Source organism: Diadema antillarum, unplaced genomic scaffold (genome assembly GCF_040938485.1).
Source record: "Diadema antillarum isolate AM-2024a unplaced genomic scaffold, OU_Dant_1.0 scf00000007, whole genome shotgun sequence".
NCBI classification, from domain to species: domain Eukaryota; kingdom Metazoa; phylum Echinodermata; class Echinoidea; order Diadematoida; family Diadematidae; genus Diadema; species Diadema antillarum.
The window spans coordinates 3,982,501-3,996,987 of NW_027270896.1; the positions used below are offsets into that span (position 1 = coordinate 3,982,501).

Consider the following 14,487-nt stretch of genomic DNA (forward strand, 5'->3'; position numbering starts at 1 on the left):
CCAATGCATGCTCAAAGCTCAAAGGACAAAATGTTGAAAGGGGAATACTACAGATGCAAATATATCATCAAAGATTGAGGGGGCCAGGGGGGAGGTGGTGTAGCAGCAATCAACTGCAAATTAGGGGCTGAACACCTCTCAAAATATTTGTCTTCTTGGAGGACTAATCATACCGATTGCTGCTCTTGATGATCCTTGGATACCAGATGCAGGACCGCATCCAGGGTGGCACTTCTGTCTTCTGGTCTGCACTGCTGCATGACTGCCGTGTGGATTGCGATAGCACACAGCCATGGAGGGGTTGCTGTGGAAACATGAACATCAGTTCTGACTCCCAGAGCCATGGATTTCGACAAACCAGATGAGGTAGAAAGAGTGGATGATGACGTTGATGATGATGCTGATGTTCTTTTATGCATGCTTCTGCCTTTCTTGACGATACCCTGAGCACTGTTAAACAGATCCCTGAATTGCTGGAAAACCTCTGGAGCTGGTTTTTGCCCGTAGCCATGCATGATGAATGGCCACAATCGACTCCAATGAACCTGAGAGATTCAATGACAACAAAACATATATTTTACGATGCAAGCAGGTGGTTGGCCATCACAATTATTTGAAACACACATCATATAGAATCCAAAAATTGAGTGAAAGTCAAAAGGACAAATATGATAACTTTTCTGTGGTGAGCATGAAATCATGGCAAAGTGTCACAGCAAAGTTCACATAAAAGTTACAGAACCACACTCTGGTCTGACATTTTTCTGATAATGATTCACTTGTTTCTGGCAAAGAAACCATGCACAGAAAAGTTGTGATATTCCTAATGTTGCAATTTTCCCCTACCAGTATGACCACCCTGTAATATGACTGTATAAGTAAGAAGCACATTCCATCACTCTATTGTACTCACCAGTATGGAGGAGATGAGGAGAGGACAGGATACCAGAAAAGGCCGGAGGAGCGCATCACTGGTCTGTCTGGACACCAGCATCACACCCTGAGAATAATATACAAGTGATATACTTAAAGGACAAGTTCACCTTCACAAACATAAGGATTGAGAGAATGCAACAATAATAGTAGAACAGATCAGTGAAAGTTTGAGGAAAATTGGACAATCGATGCAAAAGTTATGAATTTTTAAAATTTTTGTGTTGGAACCGCTGGATGAGGAGACTACTACAGCTTGTGAGTCATATGCGTACAACAGTATAAAGAAAATGTAAAAGAAAATTCAACATATTTTTACTCTTTTCGTAAAATAAAAGAGCACTTGACTTGCCTCTTTCTAAAGGCGGGGGGAATAATATTACCCATAACATTTGTCGGTAATGAGTCAGGGGAATGTGTACTTTTTTCAAAAGATGGAATTTTGTGAAATTCTCTTTATATTTTCCTTATATTGTTGTACGCATGTGACATCTAAGTTATACATACACTGCAGTAGTCTTCTCATCCAGCGGTTACTGAACAAAAACTTCAAAAATTCATAACTTTTGAACGGATTGTCTGATTTTCCTCAAACTTTCACTGATGTGTTCTACTAATATTGCTACATTCTCTCAATCCTTATGTTTATGAAGGTGAACTTGTCCTTTAATAGACAGCTTGTTCCCTCATTCCATCAGAATGTCCACAAACTTTCATATCACCCACTCACAGGAAAAGTTGTTGGAGATACCAATTTTCCTTGACTCATTACTGCATGATTTGTAAGTATGATATTTGAATTTGAGAAAAGGAAGACAAAATAAAAGTCCTAGAGTCTCTTAATGTAACTTCATGAATCACACGGTGCAGTAAGTATATTAAATCATTATCATCATTGGTATTAACAAGGGTGGGGATAGGGATTGGGGTACGAGTATACTATCATCAATACTATAGTATTAGTATTAATTTACTGTGCTACTGTTTCATGAAGAAAACTAAAGTAGGTACCTTGACAAGATGTGCAGTTATCAGGTATGGTAAGCTGCCCCATGCCTCCAGGCAGTGTCTTCTCTGGTGAATGAAAATAGACAAGATATGATGTAAAGAGCAACCAACAATATACTAGTACTCGTTTGGTATACCCCATCCCTGAAATAAACACAAATTCAAACAAATAAAACAAATTCAACATACGATTGAAGGCAATCTTAGTATTGATAAAATAAAAACTACATATCATACTGAAAGGTCAATATCTACAATGTTTCGAAAGTAACTATACAGTTGAGGAGAAACTATTAGTACTGCACATGAATTCTACTATGGAGTGTGAAAGCAGGGACGCACACTCCACAAGTTTCTTGAAAACATAGTTGTATGAGGCCAGCATCATCTGCACCAACCCTCATGATGGAGAAGCACAAACAAATGAAGGGATATCTGCTACACAAAGATATGATATTAAGCCATTTCAAATCTCAAAATACAAATTACATCTACATTGTGACAATAATTATATTAACCCGTTGAAGATGAGTCCCGAGTATACTCGGGCAAGGGTCTGTGGGAAATGCGTGTTGTAGCAAAATCAACCCATGCTCACTGGGTTAAAATATCAAATCATATCTATCTATCTACCTATCTCTCCTATCTATAACTATCTGTCTATCTAGATCTATCTATCTATTTGTCAATCAATCAATCAATCAATCAATCAATCAATCAATCAATCAATCAATCAATCAATCAATCAATCAATCAATCAATCAATCAATCAATCTATCTATTCATCAATTTATCTATTTATTCTTATCTGCAAACAGGATGGAGAATGGCAAACAGTCACTATAGCTCACTTGAGCCATTCGGCTCAGGTGAGCGGATAAGTACAAAAGAGGCATGTGATGTCAAATGGCAGGATGGACTTTATCATTTTGTGGAATCTAGATCTTACCAAGAGTTGATTGATGAAAGTAGAAAGCTTCTGCAGACTGTTTTCACTTGGCACTTTGCCAGGATGAGATGAGAAGATCAGATACGGTGGCAGGCAGCACATCAACCTTTTCAAAACCACCCATCATGGAGAAAAATGACACATGCACAATATATGTTTTTATCAGATGTGGAAGTGAAACAAAATGAAGTAAAGTACCAATAAAAATGAAAACGAGAACAACGTGTTGCAACTGACTGACAAATTATGCTTCATTGACATAAATACACACAGATAATCTAGTATTTTGAGTATAATAGTCAATATAAAATTCATGGGCATAGATGCTTGGGTGGGATTCGAAGCCACGACATCCTGATTGCTAGACAGGCATCATATCCAATAGACTACCAAGCATTTTTGTCAATCCGTTGCAATAAAAACAATTTGACTAAAATCACATTCATATGAATAAATATGCAGTACCCGCCATAATAAGGGATCAGAATCATCACTGGCTATGATTGTGAATAACCAAATTTTGAACACAATACATTGTTTGGCATAACAAGCATGAACATTAATCTAGATTCACTTTATCTCTTCTGCTTAATGTGTCACGTAAATCATGTCAATCGTGTCCTCACCTTATAAATGACTGGACTTCAATGGCCTCTAGAGGGAAGCAAACACCACTGGATGCAGAGTCACTGGTCCCTTTGGAGGCAGCACTGTCCAGTCTCTTATTGAGGACTGCAAGCAGCCATAAGTCATGTGACTTGTCCTCCTGAACACCTGACACATGGGTGGTGGCATCACCCAGGCCAATCAATGGAATGAACTCCTGCCAGAAAAAGTTTGCAAAGGCGAATTAATTACTTATAGTGAAGATGGTAAGTATTTAATCAAACATTCTCTTTTTAACATGAAACATATACGCTCCTTGTATATCCATAATCATGGCTACGTGAAATCTGAATAAATATAAACATTCAGGACAAGCTGAGAAGAAATATGTGTTGACTGTCACTCAAATGGGTAGTCATAACGACTGAGTCAAGAGCAGCTACTGTAAAAGTGGAAATTTTCATGGTGTTTAAATTTCGCGCATTTCGTGCAACCAGAAACTAGCGTGAAAATAAAAGCACACGAATATTTTAGCTTGCCATTTGTTTCAGTAGTTGATGTCTTGATTCCATGGAATTAAAAACATGCGAAACTCTTCCTACCCGGCCAAGCACGAAAGATTAGTCGCACAAAAATACCCACTTTTACAGTATCAGGAATTCACACACTGCATCCACCTGTCAGCTCAAACCAGTTAGTACCTGGAGCATCTGAAGCAGTTCTCTCCAGCAGGTGTGTTGGTTGCCATGGGGATACCATGGAGGGCATGGGGCAGGGTGTGGTTCCAAGAGGTCAGCATCACTCGACCCAGCTGCGGTGCCATCCTGGGGGTTAACCTCATCGTGTGCTGCCACGCCCTTGGCCCTGGTCTGGTGGTCCAGCAAGCCATGCACCAGGTCCTCACACACCTGTCTGTGGGACCCTTGACAACCCCCCTGGGTCTTGGGGTGGGGTAGGAAGTGACAGAGGAGAGCCCACTGATGAAAGTCATGCCTGGAGTTAAAGTGAAACAAGTTTTTACAATGCACATCAGCAAACAATTTGAAATTTAAGTTCCTTTCTTCAAACCTTTGTTTTCCATGTTGTTTCCCCAGATCGAGTTTCATATAAACAAGATGAACATAAATGCTGTTTTTTCCCCATCACTCACAAATATATTGACTGGAAAATGTTTCATAATTAGTCAGATAAGGTTTTAGTATCCTACTGTCTCGAGTTTGCCTTGTATGGATGGTGCATTAACACTTTTTTTATTTAAGATAGCATGCATTTCTCCTCATTTCAGTAATGATTGTTATAAAAACGGTGATCAATATCTCTAAGGCCAAGTAAAAAAAGGAACCAGTTTCTCGTCCTCGTGCGCATCAATTTTGGCCGCCGCATCGATTTTTTTATCATTTACTATTTTCAAAATGGCGCTGAAAATACCATGAAATTCATAATTCTCGTCCCAGCCCGCTCCCCGCCCGCATCGATTTTCAGTTGCCGCATCGACTTTTTTGATATTTACTATTTTTTCGAAAAAAAAAAATCGACAATTCACCTACCAATCGTGATGTCTCATTTCTATACGCCTTGCGTCCTCTACTTAGCTGGAGTACAGCTGTAGCTTCTGTAGTGCGTATGTAATAACGCATGCATTTCACATTGCGAGCTCGGCAAGAAGTAATGACCCACAAAGCAGTCGAACTGTAGTTGGATGGGCGCGCGGGCCTGGGCTGTGATGTACAGCACACTCGGTACGTTGTGAACGCGATAGCGGCAACATTTTTTTGCGAACAATCGCTGATATTCCACGCATATTATGCGCATTGTTCGTATTTTTCCCCGTTTCTCATATTTTAGATAGAGTTTGAATGTATACATTTTCATGTCATTGTGACTATGTGCATGTGTGTGCAGTGTCGGAAGGTACGGTGCCAGTGCAGTGGCCGTGCCGGCCGCGTATGCGTGTCTGTAGCTGTCAGGGTCCCCATCCCCCTGGTCTGTCAGCTGTCTGCACGCACGCATGAACACATTCGAATGTGTAGAGGCCCAAACACTCTGCTCTGTAACGTTGCATCTGACGGCGATGTATTCTTCTAGTTTGAAGAGAAAATGAATGCGCTTTTCCAGCAAATGTAGAATTATTAAATGGGTGTATCTACAAAATAAACAACTTTTCTACGGATTCTGGTTTGTCTCGTATTTCTGCGGGATACTTTTCTTTACGATGTAAATTCACGGACACGGCCGTGAGTCGTATCACCTGTAGTGTGATACAATCATTCATCATCCAAATGATGAGTGATTATCAAATGTCTTTTTAGAACATGAAGAAACATGTTTAAATGTTTAATGCTATAATGCCATATCAGTATCATTTTGACATCCATCTGCAATTGTACCAGCCAGTTTCCAGTTGAATGTGCTACAATTGTGCTGTGAAGAGATGCAGATACATACCAGCTGTGTGGACACAAAAAGTCACAAACACCAATGATAAATAAAGCAGTGTTTTGAATATCATGGAATTTATTTCAGTCGTACATTTGTTGATAGAATGTTTTATACCTGTTTCGATTAATAGCACAATACATCAGAATTGCAAGTACACTGGTATCAGAAATGCCATTACAACACTAAATACCAGTATTAAGATGGTCATTTTCCCTTGACATCTGTAGTGGAAAGAAAAAAGCAAATGTATTTCTGCATGCATGAAGTTTCATTTCAAGTATGGTACATATTATATCTATTTGTTTGAAAATGCACAGAGTGCAGGCAAGACATACACTTGGGACCTGGTCTCTCATAACACAGCTACCAGAGTGATATTTCATTTCATAAATTGGATATAGAAAATAGTAAAGCCCTCTCTCGTTACATTTTTCAGAATTACCGGACGAGAAACACATATTACTTACATTTTGACAATCCTCGAAAAAATAGTAAGATATCAAATAGTAAGGACCTCCCTCATCGCCTTGCTCAAAAAACCTGGACGAGAAACTACTTTCTTTTTTTACTTGGCCTAATAATAAAAAAATTACATGGTAGAAAGAAATAAAAGCAGGATGAAGCATCAAAACAAAAGAAAACTTAGTCTGTCTACCATGACATTTAATTCATCATCATAATCACGACAGGAATATGAAAATTGATAGATTATTGCATCGTATGAGAAATAAACACAAAATGTACACTCACCTCTCAGAGTCATTAAGGCAATCTTCATGAGGGAGCACACACAGTTCATAGGCTATCCACTTTCTCAATGAGAGCTGGAGGGTGTAAGCAGTAAGAAGTACAAGACCACGTGAACACAGAACTATAACAAATGCCTGAAAAGTAGGATCGATCACTTAATCTTGTGATGATTACAAGAACAAACAATACACACATTTCTAAAGTGCAGAAACTGTAGGTATGTATTACTATAGGTATAGATTCCTGTAGCTGTAAGAACTCCTTATGCAGCTTGCATGACAAACTGATCAATCTTATCAAAGAGAACAACTTACTACATCTTTAATAAACAAGAAACTGCCTTTTTTCTCACAGGTTTCTTCAGGCTAGGGAATGAATGGCCAATCATTCCATGATCACTCCATAGAAACAGCGACAACAATGTATAATAAATCAGTTAAGGCTCAACGTTTCAAAGACTCAGTTACTGGCATGATGGTGTAAAATTAATGCCCAAATGAAATAAAAGTCGATGCTTAACAAGTGACATGTTGAAATATGAGCACAAGTACTACCTTCAACCCCTCAGATATACTAACCGGAGTTTTAGAAAGTTGACTAAGAAGAAATCGGGTTGACAGAATTCTCTTCCCACAAGAAATCAAGGCATCTTCCTCTGAGTATGAGAAACACACAGATAGGAACAAAACAGTGAAAGGACATCAGTCAACTTTCTATGTTTGGACAAAAGTTTTATTCAAAATGATTGAAGGGTCTGTAATCTGTAAGTCTGTGATGTATCAGTACAAGTTGTAACATGATGTATACTTGGAGTCAAGGGGGCCTGGACTTTTGATCCTAGCCTAATCTTCGTCAGAGGCAAAATGACAAACATGTATGGATGCAATCACATATAAGGACTACACTCGACAAGAATAGTCAGGGGAGGGCTAGGGATACAGAACAAAGAAAACAAAAGGGGGTGGGTTAGAGGTCAAAAGCAGGCCTGGAGCCAAACACATATGGAGGGGGATTAAAGCAAGGGTGGTGAACAGACAAAAGGCAGAGGTGGGCCAGTGATGATCCCAAGGATCATAGGGGGGTGGGGGGGGGGGGGTAACCTGTGAGGGATAAGGATGAATAGGGAGGCAACATCAAACAAGATAAGGAGCAACACAAGGGTAAAGAATAGGGAAAGAGTGAAATAGCAACACCACGAGTATTAAGGGGGGGGGGGGGCTGAACAAGCAGAGAAAAATACTTGATACATTTTCTACTGAGAAGGTACATAAGACCAGGGGCATTTTTCATAAGTTACGATTGATCTTACGCTTGATTCATTGAGCATAACTCTGTGAATCAAGTGTAGATCAATCTTATGATCATTCTTTATGAACCAGGTCCCAGATGTATGATATATCACTCATTATGATCATACAAGATTATTATACTGCCAATGTGGAATATTTCACAGTTTGGAAATTTTCACAAAGTTAGTGCTCTTCATAGCTGTGGCTGAGATCAAAACATGAGAATATTTTGGGGAGGTATTGAAATATGCACAGGATTATTCTCATCCACAAAATAAAATGCAAGAGACCTTCAAACTTGCAAAAGATTTAGCTTTTACAGAATAAGATTATACATGATATCAGATAAGACATAAACAGTGCATGCAAATTCTTCTTTATTTATATTGGTTTGATCATTTTTTGACTAAGGTAGATTATCTGGTTTCCAAAGTAGTCAATTCAGATCATACATATGCTTGTGATGGATGAAAACCACTCAATACCAAGTATATCATGTGACAATATGACAGCAATATGAACATCTTTTTCTCAGAGAAGCACAAATACCTTCTAGAAGACAGACGTCGACTGCATAATCGCTACTCTCCCTCAACACAGGATTGACTCGAGGCATGATAAAGCAGAACTATGAGAAATAAAGAATCACACAGACACATTTTTTTTGTGTGATCAGACTGCAGCTAAATCAAACTTGCAACAAAAGTGAATACAAGAGGCAATCAACATCCAAATTCAATTTGACTGTGATAAAAAAGCAACTTCAGACACACCAGACAAGAATTGTTTCATCAAAATCAGACAAATATCCAGAAAGTGTTTTAACAATTCCCCCCCCCCCCCCCCCCCCCCCCCCCCCCACAGACTGGCATTTGCCAGAGCTACTTACGTAAATTGACGGGATGGTATCACTGAGTTACACACCTCCCATTTGTTTTTATGCAAATAGAATTGGAAAAAATAATTGTTCACGTCTGTAGTCATTAAGTGAGACTTAACAATACAATATAGCAAGTATACAGGCATTTACAGGGTGGCAACTATTCATGAAATTCAATGAACTGCAAAAGCGCGAATGGAGTGCTCATTTATGTACATCATGCAAGGGCTCATTAGTAATGGAAATCACAGACTAGCAACAAACACTGTCCATCAAGGGTGAAACATCACAAAAGAATCAAGCATCAGATACTGTAAAACACAATATTTTCTTGGCATGAAATTTTCGTGAGTTGCCTCTAACATCCAATACGTATAATGCAGACAAGAACTTTCACATGCATTTTAATTTCGCGAATCTTGGCTCTCGCAAAATTCCAGAAATTTAATGCACGAGAACATTCCTTGTTTGACAGTAATCAGAAGCAACGTGGGATACGTACCTTGTCTAGAAGTGTTTGAGGAATGTCGCCCTCTAGAGAGCTACTGACCATCTGCTCAGGGTTATTGCACTTTCTTGTGATCAGAAAGAGATGCAGGATGACTGACGCAAACCTGGAGCAAAAAAACAGACATGAATACCAACTTTAAACCTAAAACATACTTTTCTTGATGGTTTCAAAATTCATCCTCCACCATCTGGAATTTGCTTGCAATATATTGAAAGGCTGTACTGAGAAACTTGTCAGACTTACAGAATTTGCCAGGATACTGAGTTTCTTTTTTTTTTCCTTCAGTATTTTGAGATCGAAAGTATGATATCATAAATGTCGGTGTACTTGGCCTTTTTTCCTAAAGTACCCTTCCTGTTCAGTAGTGGGTAGATTGACAATGACTAGTATATGTGATGATCAAAATGCGCCCTGCAGTATAGCATTCAACTGCATGAAGCTTACAAGCTACACACGCAGCTAACAAGCTGCACATGCAATTTACTCTCACGCAATGGATACGGCCAAGGCCCGATATATTGTAATCAATGTAATAGATTCGAAAACATCACATTGCAACCATAATCAGGAATACCTTTTCCTACTGCTGTTGTTATTGTCCCCTCAATGATGTGAAGTGTATAGCTAAATCTTACCTTGCAGTAAACTGCATCTGTGATGAAGTGCTGATTGATAATTGTCTTGACACTTCTTCTAACAGACTGCATGCTCCCTGAATGAGAAAATTTGTTCACATCTGGCTTAGATTTCACAAATGACTTTCGATATACTGTAAAACATGATATATTCGGGCATGAAATTTTCGCGAACTGCCACTGGCATTCAAAGCATATAGTGTAGACAAGGACTTTTGTGTGCATTTTAATTTCACGAATCTTGGCGCTCGCGAAATTCACGAAATTAAAATGCACGCAAACATTCCTCATTTTACAGTAACATGGCAGGAACATAAACCATTTACATGACGTAATTTGAAACAACATAAAGTGTACCACATTTCACGACATTAACACATTACACCTTCTCTATAGCATTCATGCTGATACTAAGAATGTTGCAACCTTGCTTGATGAATAAAGTCAATTTCTGATTTCACAAAACATGTATTAGCTTTAACACTGAATACTTCATTGTGCTTCCCAAGGGATTCTCTGAGTGAATGTGTTTTGTGAAATCTGTCGCTATTAGTAGTTTCTTTTATTCATGCATTGCATTGATGTGTTACATAGACAGCTCTTCACATGGCACTCAAGAAGTTAGGAAATGTTGGAAGGAATTTATTGTAGGGCTGTTAGCAGAGACTCCAACCACAAGCATCTCTTAAACTGGAGATTTTCCCAATTGGACCCCCAAGCAAACTGGAGACTTTGCTGTATACAAATTAGTATGTGCATGCAGCGCATGGAGGGTGCGCAGTGCAACCTCCCTTGCGGACAGTCCTGGGCTGTGTACTGTAAGTGCCTCGGATGCTTCAGGGTTTTAGAATCTATGTGGTGCTGTCTTAGCTTAATTCTTTGATGTATGACAAAGTAAAGTTTGGCAGGATAAAGCTAAATATCATGAGGAAGAAAATACACCTCAAACAGGAGACACACAGCCATAGCGGGACAAATTCAATCTCAAGCAGGAGAGCAGGAGATTTTAGCCCGTTGAGGATGGGCTAATTTTGCTACAACACGTATTTCCAATAGACCCTTGCCCGAGTATACTTGGGACTCATCCTCAACGGGTTCATAAAATGGCCTCAGAGCAGGAGATCTTCCACCGAAAGCAGAAGAGTTGGGAGTTTCTGTGTATGTATGTGTTAAATGTGAGTGAGCATGAGATACTTTACCCCATGTCCAGTGGAAGGAAGAACAGGAGGAAGCAAGGATTTCTCAAGCTGTGAACACACAAGGAAGCAGGCTAGACCGGTGAGTGTATCCCCACTGGTGGAGGAATCCTGGAGTTTTTCGGAGAGATGAGAAAATGCAACATACTGATAGTAAAAGAATTCAGGTTTTGATGAATTGAGGTGCACATTTCTCCAGTTTGAACCAAAGCTAGTTATTTCATGAACTTTTGTGAACAAGTGTATCAGGGTTTGGAGGAAATGGTATAAGAGCGAGCAAATCTCGTAAAACTACAAGCAGATGTGGCTAATTGATAGAAAGACTTGTCTAGTCTGTATGATTACAAGCAATTTTCCTGCAGTTTGATTTCTTGGCAGATGGCACAAGAGAAATCTGTACTGGAATATACGTGTAACATATGACTAATCTTATAAACAATGTTCAATCTCCACAGATGCTCTTGCCACTATCTGAAATGGTAAGATGGACATGATATATATAGGCCTATATACAAAGTGTATATGACCGCTGATAAGATGACATGAAATATTGATTGCATAAGAAAATATGCTAAAACAACACCATGGTGTGTACCCACAAAACAATACAAATGCACCTACTTTTCTTTATCTCTCTACCTGTCTATCTATCTATCTATCTACCTACCTACCTATCTATCTCTCTATCTACAGTGTATATATCTATCCAGCTGTCTGTCTGTTCATCTATCTATCTATTTTACTATCTGTTTATCTATCTATCTATCTATCTTTCTATCTACTGTGAAACGAGGAATGTTCGCATGCATTTTAATTTCGCAAATTTCGCGAGCGCCAAGATTCGCGAAATTAAAATGCACGCGGAAGTTCTTGTCTACACTATGTGCATTGAATGCCAGTGGCACTGAGTTCGCGAAAATTTCATGCTGCAAAAAAGGCCGTCGGCTCCAATTCACGAAAAATTCATGCCACGAATATAACATGTTTTACAGTATCTATCTTTCTATCTATATATGTATCCAGCTGTCTGTCTGTTCATCTATCTATCTATCTTACTATCTGTTTATCTATCTATCTATCTATCTATCTATCTTTCTATCTATCTTTCTATCTATATATCTATCCAGCTGTCTGTCTGTTCATCTATCTTACTATCTGTCCATCTGTCTATCTATCTATCCAGCTGTCATCTGTCTGTTCATCTATCTATCCATCTCCCTATCAGAGAGACCAACAGAGAGCACGCCAGAGGGAGGCACATACACACACACAGAAAGACAGACAGACAAACCAAAAAGAACAATGAGATATGGGCCCTGTTTTATTAAAAGATATAATCGATCTTAAATTCCCTTAACACACAGGCTGCCATAGACTTATGGTAGAAATCAACTTTATAATCAATTTTAACTCTTCATAAAACAGGGCAATGAAGAGACCGAGCACAGAATGAAGGACAAATGATGCAAAACACACAGAGAGAACCAACCCCACCCCAAGACTTGGATTACTGCACCTGCTGACATGCCATGGTCCACACCCTGTGATAGAGGGCAGAGCACAAATCGGTGAACCTGCTCAGCATGCGAACAGTTTGTCTAGCCCAGACCATGTCTACCAACTTCTCTGTAGGCTCTGTGAGAATCTGATTCAGGACAGCTAGCTTCGAGCAGATGCTGCTGAAAGTATCCAGGATAACTTCAGCGACCTACGACAAAACAAAGAAAGGGATTAGGAAGAGAAATAAAGGGGGGGGGGAGGCACAGCTGCATATCTGAACTTTGTTAGAATACAAGTACTGTTTGAAAGTACTACTGTATACGCTGTTATTTTCGCGTAGAGATATTATCGTGAATGAGGAGGTCACGGACATTTTCACGAGATGTTATTTTCCGGAATTGACACAGAGGCCTAAATAAGCACACTACTACCTTAGCGTATGATGACATTTTCGCGTGTTGTTAAATTCGCGGTCCAACTGTGAATAACAGCTTATACAGTATTTTGAAATTTGCTTACTGTACATACGCAATCTACAAACTGCAGACAGTCATGTAGTCTGTCTTGTCAGTAAATTCTGTCTGCTGAGGCTAACAGCCAGGTCCAGGTAGAATACCTGTCTTTCTATAACTATTAGTTGATAAGTAGAACTCTAAGTTCTATAATCAATAGATTGTGATATTCATCAAGCATAACCATAGCACGAAAACATTTGTGCATTTTATATTACTCTTTCTATTCTTCATGGTACTTCAAGATGAATGCAAGAATATTGGTCACACTTGTTACATTCTTTCTCTTTTGCATTATCACATGACATAATCCCAGTCACTGGAATCAGGTGTTTCATAAGGCTGTTCTTAAAGTTATGAACGACTGAAGAATGACTGGTGATCAGTTCTTGTGCTGAATAAATGACATTCTGATATTATAAGTATAGCACATCAGAACTGATCACCAGTCGTTCTTAAGTCGTTTGTAACTTTAAGAACAGCTTTATGAAACACCCCCCTGTTCAGAAGCTAGACATAGATACTGCAAAATTGACTGGGTGCATTAAGCATCGCGATATGACTCTACGTCTCTAACTTCTGGGGAATTCATGGATGCAAGAGGGTGTTGCAGGCTTAATCTAACCTGTTGTAGAGCTGGACTGTGCTTGCAATTGGAGAGATCGACTGGTGTCGTGCCACAGGCATTCGTAGCTGGTTGTGGGGGCGGGGCATCAAGGCCCATGGCAACCGCAATCCTGTCGGCAAGGAGAGTCATCTGTGCCGTGAGCTCACCTAGGAGACAGAGGACATCCAGAAAACAGTGTATGGCTGTGAAATTGATCCAAAAATACATTTGCATTAAATCCAATTTTTCTTTTAGCTTTCCATAGAGTTTATTTTCCAATTATGCCCCTTATCATTTTTTCTCACACTTAGCCCCCCATACATCCCAATTCCTTTCCCTTTCCTTATGCCTATTACACACTTTCCAGTACCTTAGAACTTTTACTTCTCACCCAGCTCCACACCTCATGACTCTTTGTTCTGCATACAAACATGTCTGGGTTTACAGTAAGTAAAGGCTGAGATACCACATGAAATAGATTTGTCTGACTTACATTCTCCTTCTCCTCTTGCTGTAACACATGTCTGCAGTCTCTGTAGTCCCACCTGTAGGGCTTCCTGTGGCTCCATACAGTCCTCCAAGGCATCTTCAGAGAATGCTCCTGGATGTAAGATGAACATCAAGACAGATGTGACTCTGTTGCAAGTGATTGACAAATTGCTCCGTATCGAT

At 39.4% G+C, this 14,487-nt stretch overlaps 1 protein-coding gene across 1 annotated transcript in view; it reads right to left on the reverse strand.

Annotated features, from left to right (window-relative positions):
* The window catches only part of LOC139716711 (Fanconi anemia group A protein homolog), a 49,899-nt gene that overhangs the window by 4,651 nt on the left and 30,761 nt on the right, over positions 1-14,487 (reverse strand). The window contains exons 16-28 of the mRNA XM_071628243.1: positions 14,285-14,416; positions 13,834-13,982; positions 12,713-12,904; positions 11,200-11,307; positions 10,001-10,077; positions 9,357-9,468; positions 6,686-6,759; positions 4,198-4,489; positions 3,517-3,713; positions 2,891-2,996; positions 1,945-2,007; positions 914-1,000; positions 174-545 (exon numbers count right to left, since the gene is read on the reverse strand). Of these exons, the coding sequence (XP_071484344.1) occupies positions 174-545; positions 914-1,000; positions 1,945-2,007; positions 2,891-2,996; positions 3,517-3,713; positions 4,198-4,489; positions 6,686-6,759; positions 9,357-9,468; positions 10,001-10,077; positions 11,200-11,307; positions 12,713-12,904; positions 13,834-13,982; positions 14,285-14,416 (1,961 nt within the window). The remainder of the gene's footprint in view (positions 1-173; positions 546-913; positions 1,001-1,944; positions 2,008-2,890; positions 2,997-3,516; positions 3,714-4,197; positions 4,490-6,685; positions 6,760-9,356; positions 9,469-10,000; positions 10,078-11,199; positions 11,308-12,712; positions 12,905-13,833; positions 13,983-14,284; positions 14,417-14,487) is intronic.